This window comes from Crocuta crocuta, unplaced genomic scaffold (assembly GCF_008692635.1).
Source record: "Crocuta crocuta isolate KB4526 unplaced genomic scaffold, BGI_CrCroc_1.0 scaffold214, whole genome shotgun sequence".
In the NCBI taxonomy this organism is placed as follows: Eukaryota; Metazoa; Chordata; class Mammalia; order Carnivora; family Hyaenidae; genus Crocuta; species Crocuta crocuta.
In genome coordinates this window covers 722,843-743,440 of record NW_027529999.1, presented here as the reverse complement: position 1 = coordinate 743,440, position 20,598 = coordinate 722,843, and the positions used below count along the sequence as shown (strand labels likewise).

The 20,598-nt window shown below is 59.2% G+C and overlaps 1 protein-coding gene across 4 annotated transcripts in view; it reads right to left on the bottom strand.

Moving 5' to 3' along the window:
- COL16A1 (collagen type XVI alpha 1 chain) overlaps nt 1-18,826 on the bottom strand; it is a 47,354-nt gene extending 28,528 nt beyond the window's left edge. For 3 of the 4 annotated variants that reach the window (XM_077763539.1, XM_077763540.1, XM_077763541.1), the window contains exons 1-37: nt 18,748-18,826; nt 16,729-16,803; nt 16,503-16,620; nt 15,597-15,720; nt 15,010-15,276; nt 14,313-14,393; nt 14,020-14,145; nt 13,174-13,227; nt 12,849-12,875; nt 12,272-12,307; nt 11,272-11,298; nt 10,122-10,184; nt 9,792-9,833; nt 9,640-9,684; nt 9,505-9,540; nt 9,028-9,090; nt 8,659-8,703; nt 8,478-8,573; nt 8,178-8,216; nt 7,557-7,601; nt 7,359-7,394; nt 6,780-6,890; nt 6,336-6,371; nt 6,047-6,082; nt 5,859-5,969; nt 5,455-5,499; nt 3,647-3,682; nt 3,441-3,485; nt 3,024-3,155; nt 2,242-2,277; nt 1,937-2,044; nt 1,495-1,617; nt 1,334-1,387; nt 1,097-1,138; nt 759-794; nt 619-672; nt 379-447 (exon numbers count right to left, since the gene is read on the bottom strand). In XM_077763539.1, the coding sequence (XP_077619665.1) occupies nt 379-447; nt 619-672; nt 759-794; nt 1,097-1,138; nt 1,334-1,387; nt 1,495-1,617; nt 1,937-2,044; nt 2,242-2,277; nt 3,024-3,155; nt 3,441-3,485; nt 3,647-3,682; nt 5,455-5,499; nt 5,859-5,969; nt 6,047-6,082; nt 6,336-6,371; nt 6,780-6,890; nt 7,359-7,394; nt 7,557-7,601; nt 8,178-8,216; nt 8,478-8,573; nt 8,659-8,703; nt 9,028-9,090; nt 9,505-9,540; nt 9,640-9,684; nt 9,792-9,833; nt 10,122-10,184; nt 11,272-11,298; nt 12,272-12,307; nt 12,849-12,875; nt 13,174-13,227; nt 14,020-14,145; nt 14,313-14,393; nt 15,010-15,276; nt 15,597-15,720; nt 16,503-16,620; nt 16,729-16,803; nt 18,748-18,820 (2,592 nt within the window). In that variant the 5' untranslated portion in view covers nt 18,821-18,826. Of the gene's footprint in view, nt 1-378; nt 448-618; nt 673-758; nt 795-1,096; nt 1,139-1,333; nt 1,388-1,494; nt 1,618-1,936; nt 2,045-2,241; nt 2,278-3,023; nt 3,156-3,440; nt 3,486-3,646; nt 3,683-5,454; nt 5,500-5,858; nt 5,970-6,046; nt 6,083-6,335; nt 6,372-6,779; nt 6,891-7,358; nt 7,395-7,556; nt 7,602-8,177; nt 8,217-8,477; nt 8,574-8,658; nt 8,704-9,027; nt 9,091-9,504; nt 9,541-9,639; nt 9,685-9,791; nt 9,834-10,121; nt 10,185-11,271; nt 11,299-12,271; nt 12,308-12,848; nt 12,876-13,173; nt 13,228-13,339; nt 13,378-14,019; nt 14,146-14,312; nt 14,394-15,009; nt 15,277-15,596; nt 15,721-16,502; nt 16,621-16,728; nt 16,804-18,747 lie in introns of those variants that run through there. The other variant, XM_077763542.1, reaches the window with a different exon arrangement.
- Between the last annotated feature and the right edge of the window lie 1,772 nt (nt 18,827-20,598).

The window sequence follows — 20,598 nt, the reverse complement described above, 5'->3', positions numbered from 1 at the left end:
ATTAACATATGGGCTTTGAGTCAGACAGACCTGGGTTCAAGTCCTGACTCTGCCGGCTCACTCTCTGGTTTCCTTATCTATGCAAGGGGGCCAATAGCCAGGCCCTTATAGGGCTGCCGTGAGGCTTAAGCGAATCTCTGTTGGTTTCAAGCTTAACACAAGGCCTCAGCGCAGTCACTGCTCCAGAAATGGTGCTGATCGGTAATGTCATTTGTGTGCTCTCCCCCCTCCAGACCGTGTGGGTTTCCCGCTCGGGGGCTGGGCCTCTCCACTCCCCAAGCTGTGGGGCCCGGGAAGGTCAGCCCCGTGGCCTCCTCCCAGCAGCACCAGCCTGGCCCGAGCCAGACCTCCAGCACGGAGCACACACAGGAGCCTTACCGGACGCCCCACGACACTGGCACCAGGGGGCCCCATAGCCCCAGCCGCTCCTTTCAGCCCCGGAGACCCCTGTAGAAGAGAGAGCACAGAGGCGAACAGGGGCCATCAGGCAGGTGAGACGCATCGGGCCAGGTGCTGGGTGGCCCTCCGATGGCCATCACTCACTCCCGTGTCCCTGTCCCCTCTGCCAGGCCACTCCAAAGCACTGCGGGGCTAGCGCCCTACACAGCAGAGGCTCACCTTGGTACCTTTCTCTCCAGTGGGCCCAGGTGGCCCCCGGGGTCCCGGAAGCCCCTGCAGACGGAAGCACCGTTTGTTAACCCCTGCCCTAAAGTGGCCCCTCCCCCCGCCAGCCTCCTCTAGGCCAAAAGCAGATGTACCTGAATGCCAGGCAAACCTTGGACTCCAGGTTCCCCCTGCAATTTAGAAAAGACAGACTGGGCCACTGGCCCTGTCCCACTGGCCCACCTGGTCTGGGGTGGGGTATCTGCCAGCCCAAATCCTAGAGAGCTCCCCAGCAAGGTGAGGGTCAGAGAGGTGGGAGTCAAAGCCAAGGTCCCCCGCAGAAGTAACAGGGCTACAGCTCAAGTCTTCAACCCCTTGAGCACTGGAGGGCAGGCAGAGCCCCGTAGTTTTGGGGATGGGGGATAGGGGTGGGCAGATGGTCAAGTGTTGGGGGGCTGGGGGCAGGCAGGCCAGGGGGAGGCTAGAGACTCACCTGAGGCCCCTGGACTCCCTTTCCCGGAGGCCCTGGCTCTCCCTGAAGGGACAGAAGAAGAACAGTCCTTGGCTTGAGATTCCCCACTCACCCATAGCCTCTTCCCCAGCCTCTTGTCCTTAACCCCCTCACCACCACCTCCTCCCTTCTCTGCGGCTGATCTTNCCCCCCATATCTGCCCCCCCCCCACCCTCCCCATACATACCTGCAGCCCAGGCTCCCCTTACACACACCTACCTGGGTGCCCTTCAGTCCTGGGGGCCCTTGAACTCCAGGTAGACCGGGCTGGCCCTAAAACATACAGGTGGCCCTTGGGTCTCACAGGGAAAAGGGTGCAGGTGGGAGAGAAGGCAAAGCTCAGGCAGGGAGAGACCAGAGGGCAGGTAGCCGGAACTCACCGGTTTACCAGGCCGGCCCACACCTTCTGGGCCCGGCTCTCCTTTGGGGCCCGGCTTCCCAGGCAAGGCCGTCATGCCCGTGACCGCCCCCTGCAGGCTGGGGCAGGCGGTGCAGCCATCACCCTGGTCAGAGATAGGACAGCCAGCAGTCCTGAGCCAGGCAGGCTCAGGAAGAGGCATCGGAAAGGGAAGGGGGAGGGTCCTTGTGCCCCTCTGAGAGCTCTGCCCCCCCCTCCACTGCCCCCACCTCAGTCTGGGAAACCAAAACAACCCCTGATGCTCCTTGCTCTTCCCCTCCCTGCCTTGCAGCAGAGCTGCGGCCTCACCCAGCGATTCGGGTACCCGGCGGGGCTCGCAGCCTGGCTCCGCCGCCCGTCACCTCACTAGCTCTCAGCCTCATTTCTTTTTGTCCAGGCAACACAGTGCCCCCTGCCCGACTGACCTTTTCTCCTTTCGGGCCCGCGGGGCCCCGCACGCCAGGTTCTCCCGACAGCCCCGGCCGCCCCGTGGTGCCCGGCACGCCAGGGTCTCCGGGGTCCCCCGCATCTCCCTGTAAGGAGTAGGGTTCAAGGAGGGCAGAGGTGACCCAGCTGGGCGCAGAGCGCCTGTTGGGAACTGAAGGCACTCAGAGCCCGTGGCTGGGGTGGGGGGCTCTGCAGGGAGTGGAGAGCGGGCCCGGGGCAGTCAGGGAACGGAGGTGGACGGCGCATCGGAGGCTGCCCACCCAGGCCCACGAGGCTCCCTCACCTTGGGCCCCTTCAGTCCACGCTCTCCGGCCTTGCCCTGCGGAGAAAGGACTTCTAGCACCCATTCACTCATACCGGCCAGCCCTGAGCGTCTGGCACCATTAGACCCAGGGAATTCAACAGCCCACAAAACAGACCAAAGTCTCTTCTCTTGCCCTAGTGAAGCAATACTGTATGGATTAAGAGAGGCGCCGAGCCAGAGTCCCGTCTGGGTGACCCCCGGCAAGCTACCTAACCTCTCTGTGACTCAGTTTCCTTCCCTGTCGACGGGGATGATAAGCACGGCTTTGGCTTCTACCCTGTAGAGTCCTCGTGAGATGAGATGAGCTAATACGTGTGAAGCAGCGCGTGGCACCCAGCGTACGCTATGTCAGTGCTCTCGCTGTGAAGCGAGGACAATAATCGTCACCCCTGTAACCGTCGCCTCCCGGATGGCCTACCGTATGCCGCGAGTGCTTCACACACATCATTCCCAGGCCCTACGACATCACCGCGCAGAGGAAACGGAGGCACAGAGAGGAGAAAAGCAACTTCTTCCAGGCAAAAAGTGAGTGAGAGGCAGAGCTGGAACGTGAACCCAGGCCCGCCCTGTCCCAAGCCAGGGCTCTTTCGTACTCCCTGCCAGGCCAGGTCCCAGGATGAAGGGCTGCGGCTTCCTCGGGGGACAGAAGCACTGACCCTTCCACCTACTCCCACCTACTCCCCACCGTCCAGGGAGCCAAAAGACCCAGGTAGGGTCTGTCCCTTCCTTTGTGCCCCGCCTGCAATGACCCAGGAACTCACCTGCTTTCCTGGCAAACCGAGGCCCGGGGGCCCAGGCTCTCCCTTCTCTCCAGGAGGGCCGGGCAAGGCCACCGTGTAGCCGTCCGCATCCTCAGGCTTGGACAGGGTGGGGCATGGCTCGCAAGGCTCCCCCTGCCAAGTGAGGATACAGGGTTGGGGGAAACCAGGCCGGGCCCGGAACTGGGGGCTGGGGAAGGGCGCCCGGCCCAACACAGCGCCTCGGGAGACATGGCGAGAGGCCAGGTAAGAAATGAAGGCGGGGGCCAAGTCATCGGGGGTCTTGAATGCCGTGCTGAGGAGTAAGATGTTACCCTCGGGCAGTGGGGAGCCTTGCAGGGCTTGGATTAGAGCAAGATAAGTGTGTAAACGTTTAGGATGTTGCCCTGCCTGCAGCCGGGAGAATGTCGCCAGACTCACCTTCTCCCCTTTGATGCCTGTGGGTCCCACTGGCCCTGGTGGCCCCTGTGTGATTCAAAAAAAAAAAAAAAAAAGCCATGCGTGAGTCCCGGCACCTGCCTGGGCCATGCTGGGGGCACAGTCCAGGGCTGTCGTGCCCCCAGAAGCAGGCAGCACCCCCCATCTGTCCCTTTTCCCAAGAGCTGTTATATCCACGGCACACTTACCGGCCGGCCGGCTGGCCCTGCCTCCCCGAAATTACCCTGAGCAAAGCGGAGAACAAAGGGTCAAAGAGAGGAAGTATACGGGTGCTGGGTCAATCCCCAACCTCAAACCACAAGAGTGGCCTCTTAGGACCTCTAGACTCCCCCCCTCATGTGTTGGCTAGGGAAAGTGAGGCCTAGAGAAGGAAAGGGGTTTCCCCAAGGTCCCCAGGAGAGTCTGTGGCATGTTCCTGCCCCCAGGCTCATGTAGCAGAATCCCGCTCCGCATGCCGCCCTCACCCAGCACACGAAGGTCAGTCATTAGTTCATGTATCGCTGGCCCCCATTTAGTCACTGGACGCCCACACGGCTGAGCACTGGGCAAGGTGCATGTTGCTACCACGCACAAACACCTTGTGCAATTTACACGCTTGTGGGGGACAAGAAGAAGGTTTTGAGTCACAGTTAACTGTGAACAGCCAGGAGGGCTATGAAGGGAACAGACAGGCAGGTGGGACAAGGGAGGCCATTTTGGAGAAGTGTTGACCACAATTATTATCAGAGAGACGAGGCTAAGGCCATCCAGTGAAAGAATAGGGGGTGGGGGGGCAGAGAGGAAGGACGTACAAGGTGGCGGGAGCCACAGTACAGAATCTGAGAGGTGGGGACAGTCCTGACACGTTCCAGAGCGGAAGGGGGCCAGCACATCCACACCCCGGAAACGGAAATGGGGGAGAGGAGAGCAGGAAGAGCCTAAAAGCCAGGCAGGGGCCGGCGGTCCAGGGTCTTGTGAGGCATAGCAGGACTTTGCTACAAAGTCAGTCAGGAAGGACTGTAAGCAGGGAAATAATGAAACCCGAGTTCTGACAAGAGACCACAGGCAGGACAGACTGGGGGGCTCCCGTCAGGGTCCAGGTGAGACGTGACTGGGACTCGGATGGCGGTGGTGCTCAGAGAGGTGGAGAGGAGCGCGGGAAGCTGACAGAGAACTGTCAGATGGAGGAGATGACGTGGGGAAGGCACGGGTCTAGGCTGCCGCCGGTTTGGGGTTTGAGGAGCTGGGGGCGAGCCATTACTGAGACAGACAAGCCTGGAAGAGGAGGCCGCTGTGAGGTGGGGGTACCGAGCCCCGTCTCAAGAAATGACAGGTGTGGTTTGCCTGATAGCGCAGAGTCCGGACGTACATTCTGGTGTCTCTCACACTTGAACACTCGCCCAGCCCCGGAGGCCCTCATCCGAGCAATACCCCATCACAAGTTCAACGCTGTCCTCTGTCCCCAACACAGTCATCAACACACATGTGAACACTGGCACTGAAATCGAGCAACCCAGCCGAGTCGTGAAGATTACTGGCTCTGGAGCCAGATTCCTAGGCTCAGGTCCCAATTCTACACCCGCACACCCATGTGACCTTGGGTAACTGACTTGGCCTTCTATGCCTCTGATTTTTCATCCGTAAAATGACAACAATGGAGCAGCTCCCCCAAAAGGTTTTAGGAGGATGAAGCAAGCTAATACGTGCATAAGCGCTTGGAATGGTGCCCGGCACATTGTTAAGTGGTAAAGGAGAATCAAATATTGTTATTTTATTAAAAGGTAGTCTTAGACGTGCTTAATTGCTTCAGATTACCAATAAAATAAAAATACAGCCCTAAAGAGTTCTCCCAGAGACCACAAGCGCTCTTACAAATAAGTTCGTTGACTGCACTCTGCAAAGCACTCATGAATTGATTTCGCTGTGGATTTAGTTTGGTCTCTTGTCTACATCGTCCGCATTCCCCGCCTCCCCGCCAGGAAACCGTGGTGCCCCTGACAGCTAACGCACACCTCACCTTCTCTCCTTTCAGCCCCGTCGGCCCTGGAGCCCCAACTCTCCCCTGAAAAGCAATCAAGTCACGGTCAGAGCACCTTCGCATTCCCACCCCTGCAAAACCCCATGGTTCTGGTGTTCACCCAGAAAGAGAAAGGCCAGCTTGGAATTGCGAATGCCACAGCGCCACGGGTAGCTGACAGTTACTTCTGTTGCACGGCTGGGCACTCAGAGATTCTAAGAGGGAACTCCAGGGCAAGTGACCTGGGGCAGCAGAGGGGTGGAGGGAGAGGCCAGGCTGCAGGCCTGGGACACCCGCCTCAGGGCCTCCTTCCTGGGCTCTGCCTTGAGACTCGGGGCCTGTGGACCCAAGGAAGCCACTAGTGTGGCAAAGACGGGCTGGACCGAGCCGGGCTGGTCACTCACCGGAAGGCCAGGCAAACCGAAGCCAGGGAGGCCCACATCTCCTTTGGCCCCTGTAGAGGGCCCAAGATGCTGGGCCCCTACAGCTAAGCTGCAGGACGAGCAGGAGTCCCCCTGGGGAAGGAAGTGGAAGAATTGGAAAGGCTCCCAGGAGTCAGAGGGGGGCAGCCAGGGGACTAGTGTTCCCTTACCTTCTCTCCTTTGGGGCCTTGGATGCCAGGGTCTCCCTGCAGGGAGCAAAGGTTTATGGGCTGAGACTGGGCATGTTGGGGCACCCCAAACCTCCTAGCCATATGTGAGGAGAGCAGTGTTCCATACCACAAACCCTTCAAATACCCACGGGGGTCCTATGGGGTTCAAGATTCACACCCAGAGCAGAGCCAGGAACTAGATGGAGGAACCCATGTACCAGAACCCATGTACTAGATGGAGGAGATCGGGCCAGGCTAAGCTACCCTCCTGGAAAGTTCCGGTACGTACCCTATCACCTTTCCAACCAGCAGCTCCCAGGCCCTCCTGAAAGAAAGTGTCAGTGAGGGGGTGTGGTGGGGAGTCAAGGCCAGGATCCTAACCCACCCCTGCCACTCCCTTCCTCCACCCCCAACCAATCCCTAGTCCCCAGGAGGAGGGCCAGCCTCACTCACTATAAGGGTTGGCTCCACCCCAGCTTGCCCAAACGGCATCTTAGAGCCTCCTCCTCGGGAACTCTAGGAGGTAGCTATGGAGACCTGGTGACCTTCTAGCCCAGCCCTAAACTCTATGGTTCAGCCCCCATCCTGTCAAGCTAAGAGCAGGGACCCTCTGCCCGCAATCTCTCTATGGTCAAGAGAAGTACCCAGTCCCTCTGCCAAGTACCCAACTCCTCTTTGCAACCATGCCCACAGGTTTTTGTGGGGCCCCTCAGTGGCCACCATGGGCCCTCACCTTGGCTGGTGTGGGATCACCTGGCTCCCCCTTGGGCCCTGGCTTTCCAGGGAGCCCCACGAAATTCTGGAACCCTTCAGGCAGCGTTGGGCACACTTCACAGGGGTCACCCTAACGGAAGCAAGAGACCATGAGCGGACAAGTTGGGGCCCAGACCCTGAGGAAGACAAGGAGCTCTCAACATTGGATGTGCCGGCACCCCGCCCCCAACATCCAGGCGCACAGTAGGATCCCTGGAGGGGCTTTCTGTTCAACTGCCTCATTCATTCCACTTATGATCCCTGGACATCGCAAAACTATATCCTCACAACGAGCCACGAGAAGCCACTGTGTCCCATTTACAGATGTGGAAACTTAGGCGCAGAGAAGCTAATTGACCATGTGAGCAGCCGAGGCAGGGCTCAAACCCTGCTGTCTGACTCCCAAGCCAGGCTCTTGGTTTAGTGATTACGGACACCCCGGAGGGACAAAGATGGGGCCTCCTAGAGAAGGCCCAGCACCGCTGATGCTCAGGGTGTCACCTTCAGAGAGGAGGTCTCACTCCCGCCCCAGCCTGGCACAACCCGGCCCGCGACTCACCTTCTCTCCCTTCAGTCCCGGCACCCCCGGCTTCCCCTGTTGGAGGAGAACCAGTGAGCATCAGTGCCGGGCAGAGGGACTGGTAGAGGCCAAGAGAGGCCCAAGGACCGAGCCCCCCACCCTCGGGAGGCCATGGTAGACCAGCCCTGGGCAAGGTGGGCAGCTGCACCCCTTTCCCACCGGACTGGGCGTACTTACGGGTTTCCCACCGGGACCTTCCTTTCCTGGGACCCCCGCGCGGCCCTGCAGTCAGAAGAAGTATTAAGGGGGAGGCTCCAGGCCGTGACCTCAGCCCATTCACCCCTCCCCTATTTAGTCCTTTCGCTGATTTGATCTCAGCCAAATCTCTCATCTCTTCCTGGTCCGCTCTCCTGCCCGTTGCCTGTCCTTCTCCATGTCTAACCCAAGTCCTTTGCTTGCAAAAGAAGGAAGAACATGCGGCCCCTGGACACCCCTTCCCTGACACAAGGTCAAGAGGAATCGAGGTGACGCCAGAGGCACCATTGCAGATAAGACGGTCAGACATTTCCAGGGCACAAGATCCTAGAATGAGCTCGGGCCCTCTAGTCAAGGCCTCTCTGGTCACTGCCAGACTTAGGCCTACCTGTCCTCATGTCTGGAACCCAGGCCACGCCTCCCGTGTCCGCAAGCACTGGGATGGGGACGCGCCCTGCTGAGGGGCCTGGCCGAGCGGAACCAGGCTCGGCTGAATGCCTGGCTCTTCCCCCCATGCGTGCATGCCGCCCCCGGACTGCTCTCCTCTCTCCTTCCACCTCGCAGGGAGCTCTCCCAAGTGCCCATGATCTCGCCTGTGCTTACCTTGTCTCCCTTAGGGCCTGGCGGGCCACCTGGGTCCCCCTGAGGGCAGAAAGAGCATCAGGCAGAAGGCGAGGCTGGACCAGAACCCCACTGGCCTGCCCTACCCCCGGCCACACGCTCACCAAAGCTCCTGAGACTCTGCCTTCTCTCCCTTCCCAGGGGGCCGCACTTCACAGTAAGACCTGCTCTGCCCCCTGCCCCCAACCAGGACCCCCAGACCAAGCCTTATCTCCTCAGCCCTGGCCAGGCAGCAGAAGGGTCTCAGAGGAAAGAATAGCAGAAGGGGTAAGAGGTACTCACCGGGGTCCCAGGAAGTCCTATCCCAGGGGCCCCAGGGAGGCCGGGGGGCCCGGGCTCTCCAGCCAGTCCCTCAGGCCCAACAAAGCCAGGGTCTCCCTGACATAGACACATGGCGGGTGTGGGGGGGCCGCCGCCCCGGCCCCACCGCCCACTCTCCGTCCCACAGATACACACGACTCACCTTCTGCCCTTTGGGCCCCATGACGCAGATCTCCCCTGGCCGGCCCTGTGGGGTCAGGGAAGGTGGAAGAAAAGCCTGAGGTCCTGGGGGAGCCGCCCCGCTGAGAGGGAGACACACACCCATGTGCCCCCCCTCCGGGCCCCTCTCCCAAGCCAGACTCCATCCCCGCGGCCATCGGAGATCAGGAGCCAGGGCTCCTGGGTTCAGGTCCTTTTCCATCCCCTCTTTGCTCTGCTTCCTGGGGCACAGCCTCCCCCTTACTGGGGATCAGGGCTAGGAGGCTGGGCCCCGATGGGTGACCGATGGGTGAACTCCAGCATATCACTGAGGGACACGGGGCTGGGGCAGGGAGGGTCCCAGGCTCCGTACATCTCGGCCTGGCTTTCCCGGCGAGCCCTTGACGCCTCCGTCTCCCTTCTCGCCTTTCTGGCCCTAGGGAAGGAAAAGGCAAAGCGACTGGGGTTGAAAGGAGGGGCCGGAGGAACCAAAGCAGCTCTGCCTGGAGGAGGGACAATGGTCTGGAAGACCCCTAGCCTCTGCCCCTCCCCTGAGACGGAATGGCTTCAGTCACTACAAGGAGGTAGACGACAGAAAGAGCTTCCCAACCAGCCAGGCCACTCTCGGGGAGTCTGTGGCATTTCCCTCTGGGTCTGGTGGGAACTTGGATGGGGCAGGGTGACTGGGAGGGACAGCGAGTAGTGCCAGCTCTGTGCCTTCCGTGGGGGTGGTGCCCTCCTCCCTCCTCTGGGAAGATTTCAGACATCTCCTTCCTCAAGTCTATAGGGCCCAGACTACCCTCCCCCACCCCGTCCCCGCCACCCACCTCTCCCAATCCAGGCCCATTACCTTCTGGCCTGTGGAGCCTGGAAGTCCTGAGGGTCCCTAAGATAAGGAGGGGACACAAAAGAAGGGGTGAGGGAAGGCGGGCGAGGCTGGACCAGAACCCCGCTGCCCTGCACACCCCTGGTCTCCCACACTCACCAAGGCTCCCGACTCCCCTTTCTCTCCCTTCGGGCCTTCTGCACACTGACCAGGGAGACAAGGTGTCAAGAGGGTCCCAGGGTCACCCTGGGGCCTTCCCCGGGGGCTGACCCCATACGGGTCTTGAAGTAGGCCTTGCCTCCGGGTCTTACCTGAGGCGGGGCATCCGGGGAGCTTTGGACACAGTCACTGCCCTGTGTGGGTAAGCAACATGGGTTGAAGGGCGGGGCCCTGTTTCGAGAAGGATGGGCCCAAGAGTCCCACAGACAAGGCCCAGCAGTCATTTCCTAGGTACCCCTCGAAACTAGAGGTTTCCACATACGAGCTCCTAGAAAGCCCCTACCCGTCAGCCCCCATGCGGTCTGGGCTGCAGGGTTTGGGCTGAGCTGTCGGGGTGGTTCATGTGCCAGCCCACCCTCAGGGCACAGCCGAGGGGTGGCGGTGGGGGGGTGGGCACCAGTGGGCCTGGCTGGGGCACTTACCCGGGCTCCCTTCTCTCCCTTGGGGCCCGATGGGCCAGGCAGGCCTCGCTCACCTTTCCCTCCCTGTGGACGAGATCCAAATGGGGGCTGGAGCAGAGGGAGCACGCGGGAGACTTGAGGAAGCTCTCCCAGTGTGTCTTCTCTACACACCCACCACACAAGGGTGTGTAAGAGAGCACAGACTGCCCCAACCCCCAACCATGCACGCACCATATGGATTCCGTATGCATTCATCCGTATGGCCCTCCCACCCCAAGAGGCTATATTTGGCAAATCTATAGTCTCACACAAAGGGTACTTTCCCCGCGCCCCTCCCCAAGCACGCGAGCTCACACGTAGCTCGCCCAGGGGCACATGGACACATGTGCACGGATACACACATGCAGAACAACAGAGCTCATGATGATGAGTGTCAGGCCCCCTTAGTTCAAATCCCGCCCCCGCCACTTACTAGCACGTGACCCATGCTAGTCGGAGCCTTAGGATCTTCACCAATATAAAGGGACTCATGTCAGCCCCTGCCTCAGGGGGCTGCGGCGAGGATGGAGCACGACCCTGCAGGCCAGGGGCTCAGCACAGAGCCTGGGACTCCCTCAGCACTCAGGCCACCGCAGCCCCGGAAGGTGTGGTACATACTCTTGGGCATGCACAAGCACACTGTCGCATGCATACACGTGCACTGTCCACTGCTCACAAGCTGCCTGGTCCCGTCAGGCCCACGGGCATACGGGCTCACTCCCCCCATCACAGTGGGCCACGCACAGGCAAACGCGTGTCCCAGGATACACCTCGCCAGACCCCCACACAATCACTCTGACACCCCCAGTCCCACGGGGGGCACAGCTGGGTCTCAGTATTTTCTGAAGTAGAATGATAGTACCCTTACCCACAGGATGCTCGAGAGCAGGGAGGTAATAGATGTGCATGTGTCAGGCCCAGAGCCCAAAAAGGGGAATTCATCACATCCCTGTATGCACATACCACCCCTTACTCTCTCCAACACACACACACACACACACACACACACACACACACACACAGAGGGTTGGCTAGTCCTAATATAAACACACAGCCGTGGGGTCACAAGTTGTGGGACAGGCTGAAGACTGCCAAAGAGACAAGAGTGTTCTGTTCTCCATCTTGGACTCACCTTGGGGCCAGAAGGACCAATTGTGACCTGGAAGGTGGGGTGGGGAGGCAAAGAGAACATTATACCTCAGGGATGGAAAGAAAAACCAGGGGCACAGAGAAGGCCAGCAATTAAGCCAGGGCCGCACAGCACTGGGGCTGGCCCGACAATAGCCTGAATTCCAGCCCCTGCTCTGCCTCCCAGGCCAAGCACCATGCTGACTCCATAGCCCAGGCTGTTGGACTTGCAGAGGGGCTAACTATCTGCTCTACTCTGCCTGACTTTGGCTAGCTCCACCCCCTAGTTGTTAGGGTTATATGGCTGCTCGGTTGCCATGGTAACTCCTGCCTATCTGGGGGCTAGGATGGAAAAAGAGCCAGGCAGCAGAGGGGGTGCTCCCTGATGTCCCCCAAGGTCAGGGGGCTTGCGCCCCTCGTGGGCCAACATGGTACGTCAATTCAGAACATCAGGCCGTGGGAAAGTAGTGACTCATGCTGCCCACAGAGGAGGCACAGTTGGGTACCAGCTGTGCTCGCACTGAGCCCCTCTCCCTTGTCTTTCTAGACCCCCGGAGGGAGGCTGGACCAGAGCCAGTTAGAGAGGGCTAGGAGGGGAGATCCTGAACCCACATGTGTTTGGGACCCAGGGCTGGGCTGCAGTCACCCTGCAGTCAGCCTTCCCCTTCTAGAGGCCTCGGAGGTGATATGGGAAGCCTTCAAGCAGAGCGACCCTGACTCCTCGTGGGGAGCGGAAAGGTGGCATCAGCAACCAAAGTCCCGACGCCACCAGCCACCACCCTGTCCCCAGGGCGTCTCCTCCATCACAAGGCATGAGGCTTCCTTTCCGAGCAGCCTTTGGTGGGGCGGGGTGGGAGTCAAGGCCAGCTCTGGGGGGTGTGCAGGGAGGGAGTGTGATAAGAGCACAAAGACCCCCTTGTCCTTAACCAGGAAGCTACCAGGCCAACCTCTAACCCACTCCCAGCCCCCGCCCACCCCACCCTGGACACCCTCTATTCACTCACATTGCTCTCCCGGGCACCAGGGACACAGGGTGGGCACTGCAAGGGAAGAATGGGCCAGGAGGTCAGTTCTGAGAGCCTGCGACCTGCCCTCTCCACCCCGCTCCCCCGCAGACACACTGCGAGCACACAGAACATCACATGTGTCCTGTGTGAAGTCTGAGGGAGCAGGAAGATAGGAACCCTACCAAATAAGCCTCATCTCCCAACTCCTGGCAACCCAGAGCCAAGCCATTTCTCCCTGTAGCCCAGAGAGGAATAGCAGTGGGATCCGGGTGACACCTCCTGTGGGGGCAGGGTGAGGCCCCGGATCTGGGGTCCCGTAGCCAAGCCCTGGACTCTTCCTATGACGCCTATGGCCGCTTGCTGCCAACTCAGTAGGAGTGTCCAGGACTAAGCCCACCCTCCACCCACCCAAGGAGAGGCAGCAGGCAGACAGGGCCCAGCACGGAGCCCCGAAGGCATGCTGGGAGCTATGTGGTCATCCCAAACCCCTACGCCCAACCTCCAGAGCCCCAGAGCCCTGTCCAAAGGGTTCATGCTGGCACCTCCTCCTTGCCAGTCTAGATGGGAGGCTTACCTCATCGGCTGCTGTCTCCTGACGGGCCTGGGAAGAGGGAGGGCATGGTAATGGGCAGGAAGCAGAGGGTACGAAGCACTGCTTCCAACACTCCTACCCAAGAACCGCCGGGAGCGGGTGCCCTGCACAGTGCCAGTTACTGTCTGTCTCGCCCCCAGTCATCCTGCCTTCTCAGAGCTGGCTCCTGTACCTCCTAAGCTCTGTCCAGGAGTGGGGGCAGGTGGAAAGAATGTGGGAGTAGAGTGGCCTCATCAAGGGGTTTACAGAGGGCACAGAGAGCAGACCGAGGACAGCGGGAACTCCTCCCCTTGCCCGCTATCCCTACCTTTGCTTCCCTTTCTGCCTTCGAGCTGATGCTTCCTGTCAGCTGGGCATCCGCCTGGGCAGAGAGAATAAAAAGGAGCTGTTGAAGAGGGGGCAGTGCAGGGGCCCATGCTGGAAAGGGGCACCCAGGTAGGGGCATGGGCCCCAGGTACCCCCTCAGCTGGCACCTCCCAAGGCATCAAGAGCCTCCTCAGGCCACTGGCACCGCCACAGGCCCCTCTTCTTTTCCCCCCACCCACGTGATGTCGGAGAAAACAAGACCATGAATCAATGGGATCCTGTGTTCCTGCAGCCAAAGGCTGGGCACGGTGCCCAGCAGGCAGGGAGGCTGCCCAGCCTGGGGGGTAGGGCTAAGGGAGGAACTGGGCTTCCCTGTCACCCTATAGAACCTGAGAGTGGGTAGGGCAGCTGGCCATGGTGCTGGGGTGTCGAACCAGCCTGGCATGGTTCGGGGCTGAGCCCAGGACAGCGAGCAAGCCCCGAGGGAAGCAGTATGGCCTCTGCCCTCCGATCCCTGGTACCCTGTCCTGGAGAAACTGCCTCTGGGTGCAAGCCGGGTGTCCTGACCTCACCAGAAGGGTCTGGGGTGGCATCAGTGAGGGGGTGGGTAGTGCCAGAGCTAGATGGGCACATCCCTCAATGCCAAAAGGCAGGTAGGCACAGGTTCACCCAGTGGGCTCTCTGCCTCCTTGAATCCTATAGGGGTAATTCATAGATAGGCGGGACTTCTGGGGCCCTCCCCACTCTGGGGACAAATGAACCCAGTGCTGGACCTCGGTCAGGTCGGGGGAGGAGAGTCCCACTTGTACCTCCCTGTGGTAGGTGCCGCAGGTACCTGCCCACCCACCTTGCTGTTTTGAGGCTCCTCTAGGCAGAAGCAGCGGGTGTAGACCTTGCCCTCAGTCTGTGGATTGATCTCAATGAGCTCATTGCTCTGAGTATCCCGGCGGGCCTTGGAGGTCTCCAGAGGACACTGTCCAGCATAGGGGAAGGGCTGGGGTCAGTACAGAAGGCAGATTGCCCCTGCCCCTCTCATCCTAAGATTTCAATGCATCCCCTTCCTGGTTCCCCATGCCTGGTTCCCAGGCCCCTGGGAAGTGTCCCAAACCCTCCCAGCTGGGCTAGAGCTGGGCCACTCACCCCTCCCGGTAAAATCTCACAGCATCCTTCCTCCAGCACAAGCTCTGGGTCGCAGTAGATGTGTGCCTGCTGAAGGTCAAACTGCAGGGGGACGCACAAGTCAGTTTCACTTCATTGGACCAAAGAGCTCAGGGTCCTGGCTGCCCGGGGAGACACAGAGATGGTTCTGCCCCAGGATTTGCCCTCAGAGGGTTTCCAATGTCACCCAGGGAGACCATCAAGAATATGGCTGTCACCCATAAGCCACACATGCAGGAAAGGGGGAGAGGAAGGAGAAAAGTTCACGTTGGTCCAGAGGAACGGGGATGAGGAGGCTCCATTTAAGCTGCCCTTGAAGGACCAGTAGATATCCCGCAGATGGGTCTGCAAGGAAAAGCATTCCAGGGGGAGGTGACAGCAAAGGCAAAGAGGTGGGGGTGGGGAAGTAATAGGTGAGACGGACGGCTAGGAAGGAACTGACCACAGCAGACAGCATGGAGAGATGTAAAAGAAGATAATAGCATAGACATTTCCAATGACCAGATCATGAAGGGCCTTGAATGCCAGGCTAACGTGTAGGCTGCATCTGGATGGCGGTGGGGACCCACTAGAGGATTCTGAGCAAGGGAAGGACCTGGTCAGATGCAGATTCCAGTGGCTTGTTCAGGCTCCCAGAAGGTGGGAGCAGAGGCCAGAGCCTGACCTAGCACTCACTCACCGAAATGGGTTTCCCCTGCTCAGCGTCCAAACCCAGAAAGACATGGCCCACAGGCCTCATGGGTCGCCGGGGTCCCAGAGGCCGAGAGGACGCTGAGGCGCAGTCCACATGCACGGAGGCCACACGCTCGGCCACACTCAGCACCAGCTTATGCCAGCGCAGGTCAAAGAGCTGGGGCACTAGGAAGATGCAGGACACAAAGTCGCCATCTTGGCCCCGGGCCCGGAACTCCAGGCTCCGCTCCTGGTTGTTGACTTCCAGGGAAATCTGTGTGGAGTTGGAAAAGGAACGGGACAGAGACTCAGAGAGCCCCAGAGCCCCAGTACGGCAGAGTTCAGGGCCCTCGAGGTCATTTCACAAGACGGGAAGCTGAAAGCCCAGAGAGAGAAGAAAGCTGGTGGGGTCGCAGAGCAGTCCAGCCTGCAAGAGAGGCATAGGTGCTTCTGGGGTAGGGCTAGCCTCGAGGGGGGGTTGCCGGGGTGGAGCAGAGAGACCCCAGGATTCACAGGCTGGGACAGAGGCTGGGCTGGATGGGTGTGCTCGATGCCCCAAGATCAATGGGAGGAGGTGTGGGGGGTCTGGCTCACCTGCGGGTACCCATCTCCATCGGTCACTTGAAATAGATACCACGTGTTCTGGTGGGTGTGTTTCTTCAGCAAGAGTGTCAGCACCAGGGCAAACTCATCAGGGATGCCCCGAGGGAATACTCGTCTGGGGGTAGAGCAGGGAGGGGACCCTGAGGCTCAGGCGAAGGACCAGCTGCCCCCACTGTGGGCCCGCAGGACTGCCGAACCTAAGTGAGACACGCACCGGCCCCCACCTCCAAACCGACACATACACAGGGGTGTCCATTCACTTTAGCGATACCTATGGGGTGCCTGCTACGTGCCCGGTGGGTCTGGCTGCCGGGGATAACAGTGGTGAAAACATAGACAAGGTGCCTGCCCTCGAGGAGGCTTCAAGTCTGATGAGGGGGCGAGGGAGGGCCCTAAACAAAGACTCCCCGGGAAGACCATGTCACCATTTCATGACAGTCATGCTTAAGTTCTAGAGTAGCCAGGACTGGGCTAGGAGAAGAGGTTTTGGAAAAGGATAAAAAGCATTCAGCACGGGAGCAGCAAGAAGGAAAGAGGACCATTTTGGAAGATAAGGCTGGAGAGGGAAGGAGGGGCCGGACCTCCGCAAGACTTGTAGGAATTTGAACTTCACATGTGAGCATGTGCACACACACACAGCTCTTGCCAGGTTTCACCCCCATCCTGGGGTCCGCACAGTGCCCTTAGGATATAGACCTGTCCCCCGACGGCTAGCCAGAGAGAGGGGAGATGCCAGGCATCTCCTCTGTGCCCACGCTGTAAGCCCCCAGGGGTGGAGTCCAGGTTACCCCCGGCAAAGGGTGGGAGAAAATGACCCACAGGTGCCCCTGGGTTTAAGCCCCACGTCCAGAGTTGCTGGGGAGTATTAATTCCCAGTGGTCACACTGGGGCCTTTACCGCACGGGCTGGGTGAGCGGGGCTGCCCCCAGTCGCAGGATGAGGGGCCCCTTGGGGTTGCGGATCTTCTTGATGGCAGGTGTTTTCATGAGGTTGAGTCGGCGGATGAGATTAAAGCCTTTGGGAAAGACACCAGATGAAGAGCTCAGCTGGGCAGGTGAGGAGGGCATAACAGCCACTCCAGGGAGATATAGGGGAGGGACGGCTGAGCGAGGTGGGCACTCACCAGTCACGTTGGTCGATAAATGGCTTCTGTGTTCCAACTTGAGTCCTTCCTGTTGCGAAGGTGGGCACTGCTCGCCTGGAAGAGCAATTGGCAGCGGAGCACTCAGTGGGCTCGGGCTGAACAGACACCCAGGCCCCTGGGAAAGCTGGAGAGAAGCGAGCTTTTATTCCCCATTCTGGACTCTTAACCAGGCCCTGCCTTAGGGTTGTTTTTACCTCTTGCCTTCTGACCCTGGCCATCCCGGGAGCCAGGAGGACCCCCTGACTATACAGATGGGAAGACTGAGGCCCAGAGACTGAGGCTGGGCTCAAGGCCACCGAGTTCACAGCAGCGCAGGCCAAGAACTCCTAGAACCCAAACCCCCAAGATTTCAGGGAACAGGTCAGCAAGATAAAGAGCAAAAGAAACTATGGGCATCCCTAGAACTCAGATTCTAGGGGCGGGGGCGGGGGCTGGATATACACATGTGCTCCATCCTTGACATACCCTAGTACAGGGGGTGCAGAGAAACACTTCGGGGGTAAAGAAATGTCATGTTATAGGCATGCCACATGTTATATACAAGCACATCTGCACACATGTGACTTGTGGATACCCATGCCATCAGGGATGCCATGTGCAGCTGGTACACGTGTTCTCAGCATTGGATGGGGTTTGTTTCCTATGTTTAAAGCAGAAAAGCAGGTCAGACAGAAGACTGAGCCAACAGAACGACTGTTCACCTGGATAACTATTTATGAAACAGTAAGAAGAGACTGAGGGCCTGAAGGGACCCCAAGCTCAAGGGACCCACTAGGACCCTGGGGCTCCAGACAGGGTATATTAAGTGGGTAAAGGCTCCTGGAAAAGGAGATAGCTTAATTAGGGTCTCCAAACCCCTGAAGGGACAGAGAGGCAGCCACGGGGCTGCCTCCTCTCGAGGCTGACTGGGCAAAATGTTAAGAAAGGTGCTATCACAGGAGATAGAGGCTAGACTCCAAAAGGCCTTCACATCAGTGCAGACGGGGTAGCTGGGACAAGACAATGACAGCTCCTAGAAGCTGGGCATCGGGCTCCCTGGCTGCCTAACTGGAAGAAGGAATCCTAGATCTCTAGGCCTGTGACCCCACCGGAGCGCCCCTCCCACCCCAGGTCTGGCCAGAAAGACTATCACTGTCTTTAGCATCGGCAGCAGCAATGGGTGACTCACCCCTTGGCCGTGGGCCCAGATTCCTTACAGATGTTGAAATTCTCTGCCCCATCCCCCAGGAGACCCGGTAAGGGAGAAAGCAAGGCCCATGCACATACATGCAGAAACACACATGTACACACACAACCCACCGGCAGTCACATGCACCCTGGGTGCACACCCCTCTCGCATCTGCACCTGGGGCTTTCTGCTTCCCTCAGCTCTATTTGGGTTCTAGGAGCTCGATTTCTGCTCAGCTAGGCAGCTAAGCTGCGCGGCCCAGAGGGCACCCGGCAGGGCAGGGCAAGTTGCCCGGTCAACTTCCTCTGGCTTTGGGCCCTGGAAAACTGCACCCTCCCTCCCATCCAGTGTCTGGGCCTCGAGGCGGGCTCTTTATCCAGTATCCAGGGCCAGCCGTGGTGGAGGAGGAACACGTGGGCTGGAGGATGGCTTCTCCACCATGAAAGGGATTGGAAGGGCCTGGGCCTCTTTCAAGACGCAGCTTCCTTCTGCAGGGACCTCACTGGCCCTGCCAACACCCTGTGCCCAGGATGAGTTTATGTGCTGGGGAGGAGGGTTGTTCTCTCCTACGTGGAGACACAGGAATATGTTACAGACGCACAGACTCTGCGATGCAGAAAGGCGCACGGACACACAGACGTGCAGATGGAAACACACTTACATACCCTCTAGCTCACGCTGCACAGGCTCACACGTACAAACACCTCGGACCATGCTGAGCCCAGCTTGGGACTCTCATAAATGCCCACATGACCGAGGCACAGGGCCACATACGTATATAGGACCCCAGTATCTCAAGGAGCCAGTCATAGGCCTATATGTCATCTCACCTGTATCTGCCCCACGGCTGCAGGCGGCCCAGAGGCCGAGCAGCCACAAGCCAGAGACCCAAGATGCCCACATCCTGATCCAGAGAGGTCGGCCACCGCCGCAGCACCTGAGAACCACAGAGACTGTGAAGACGGATTCCGGAGTTGACACAGCACAATACATAGGCAAGCAGCCGCTGGCCCGTGGGGCCCAGGCCCTAGTACTGGGGGAGGGGGGTGGGGGGGGAGGCAGGAGGGCTGGCCAGGCATCAGTCCTTGTCAGAGGCCCAACCACAGGCCTTGGGCTAGGATTTTAGCCAGGGGGATATTCAAAATATTTAACCACTGGTATGGCACGGACACCGACCAGCCAGAGCAGAACGCTGGCTGGAGCATTGAAACTGGGTCCAGGCGGCATCTGATGGTGCCAGTGGACAGTGATCAGGTTAAGGAGGGATCTAGAGGGTCCTAGAAGGCCAGGTGAATTGGGATAGTGAGGGGGCTTGAGACAGGGATTATTTACCAAGACACTGGGAAGTATTTAAAGATTTTATCAACCTGTGCATTGTATTGGTATATACTAGGAGCACCCGGGTGGCTCAGTCGGTTCAAGCAACTGACTTAGGCTTTAACCTAAGGCTCAGGTCATGATCTCATGGTCTGTGAGTTCGAGCCCCGCGTCGGGCTCTGTGTTGGCAGCTCAGAGCCTGGAGCCTGCTTCAGATTCTGTGTCTCTCTCTCTCTACCCCTCCCCCACTCATGCTCTGTCTCTGTCTCTCAAAAATGAATAAATGTTAAAAACGAAACAAAACAAAAGATCTATACTACTGGTCCCTGGCTCCCAGATCAGCCAGGCACCCATGAGGTCAGAGGCCCAGTCTCCTGGCAGGCATCAGAGTTGTGTGTGGGCCAAGGAAGCTTCCCCCACGGGCACAGTGGGTGGAGAGCAGGTCGCCAGGCTCAGGACCTTGTTGCCAACCTCCCCTGCTGATGGATGCTCGTCTTTTAGTTTTATTAAACCCTGATGGATGGGCCCAGATAAATCAATGCAGGCTCAGCCAGTGGCCAGGAGGGCCATATATCATCCAGCCTCCCCGGAGACCGGCAGCTCGCGCGTGCACACACAGAGTCATTCATGTATCAGCGTGACACACGGCGATACACGGGCACGCGCACACACACACATCCGTGTCCATGCATGCATGCACACATACAAACCTACCTGCACACGGCCATGCTCCCAGAGACACATGCTCACTGACACACTGGGACATACACACGTGCACATAGCCAGCCTATGACTACTCCAGGAGGCCCTCCTGTCGGGAAGTTCTTGTGCAAGTCTGACCTCACCCCCCCACCCCAGCTGCTATGGAATTCTATTTCCCTTCCCTCAGTCCTGACTGGGGAGTGAGCACACGAAGGACCCCTCACCTTAATATATTTGGAGACAGGACCCTGGGGCAGAACTGTTCCTCCACTCCTCCTTTCTAGTGGGGTGCACGCCCCACCGCTAAACCCTAGCCCGCCTCCCCGTTTTGCCCGTCAGGGGAAGGACTGCCAAGCGGGAGGCATGTGAACGCATGTGGAGGCGGGAATATCGGTGTACTTGTGTCCGCATCCCACTCCTCCTCTCTAGCCTCCACTGCCCCGGCCCCAGCGCCAGCAGGGGCTGCGGGGATGGCAGAGAAGCTCCGGAGGAGGTGATCCCATACCAACACAAAGGCGCAGGTTTGGGGGCAGAGAGCAGTGCAGAGCTGGGATGGAGTTTAGAGCTCCCCTACAGAGAAGGCCAATGCGGTCCAGAGAGGGGATGCCATGTGGCCCAGGTCACACAGCAGGTTGGGGGCCGAAGCTGGGGCCTTTCTGAGC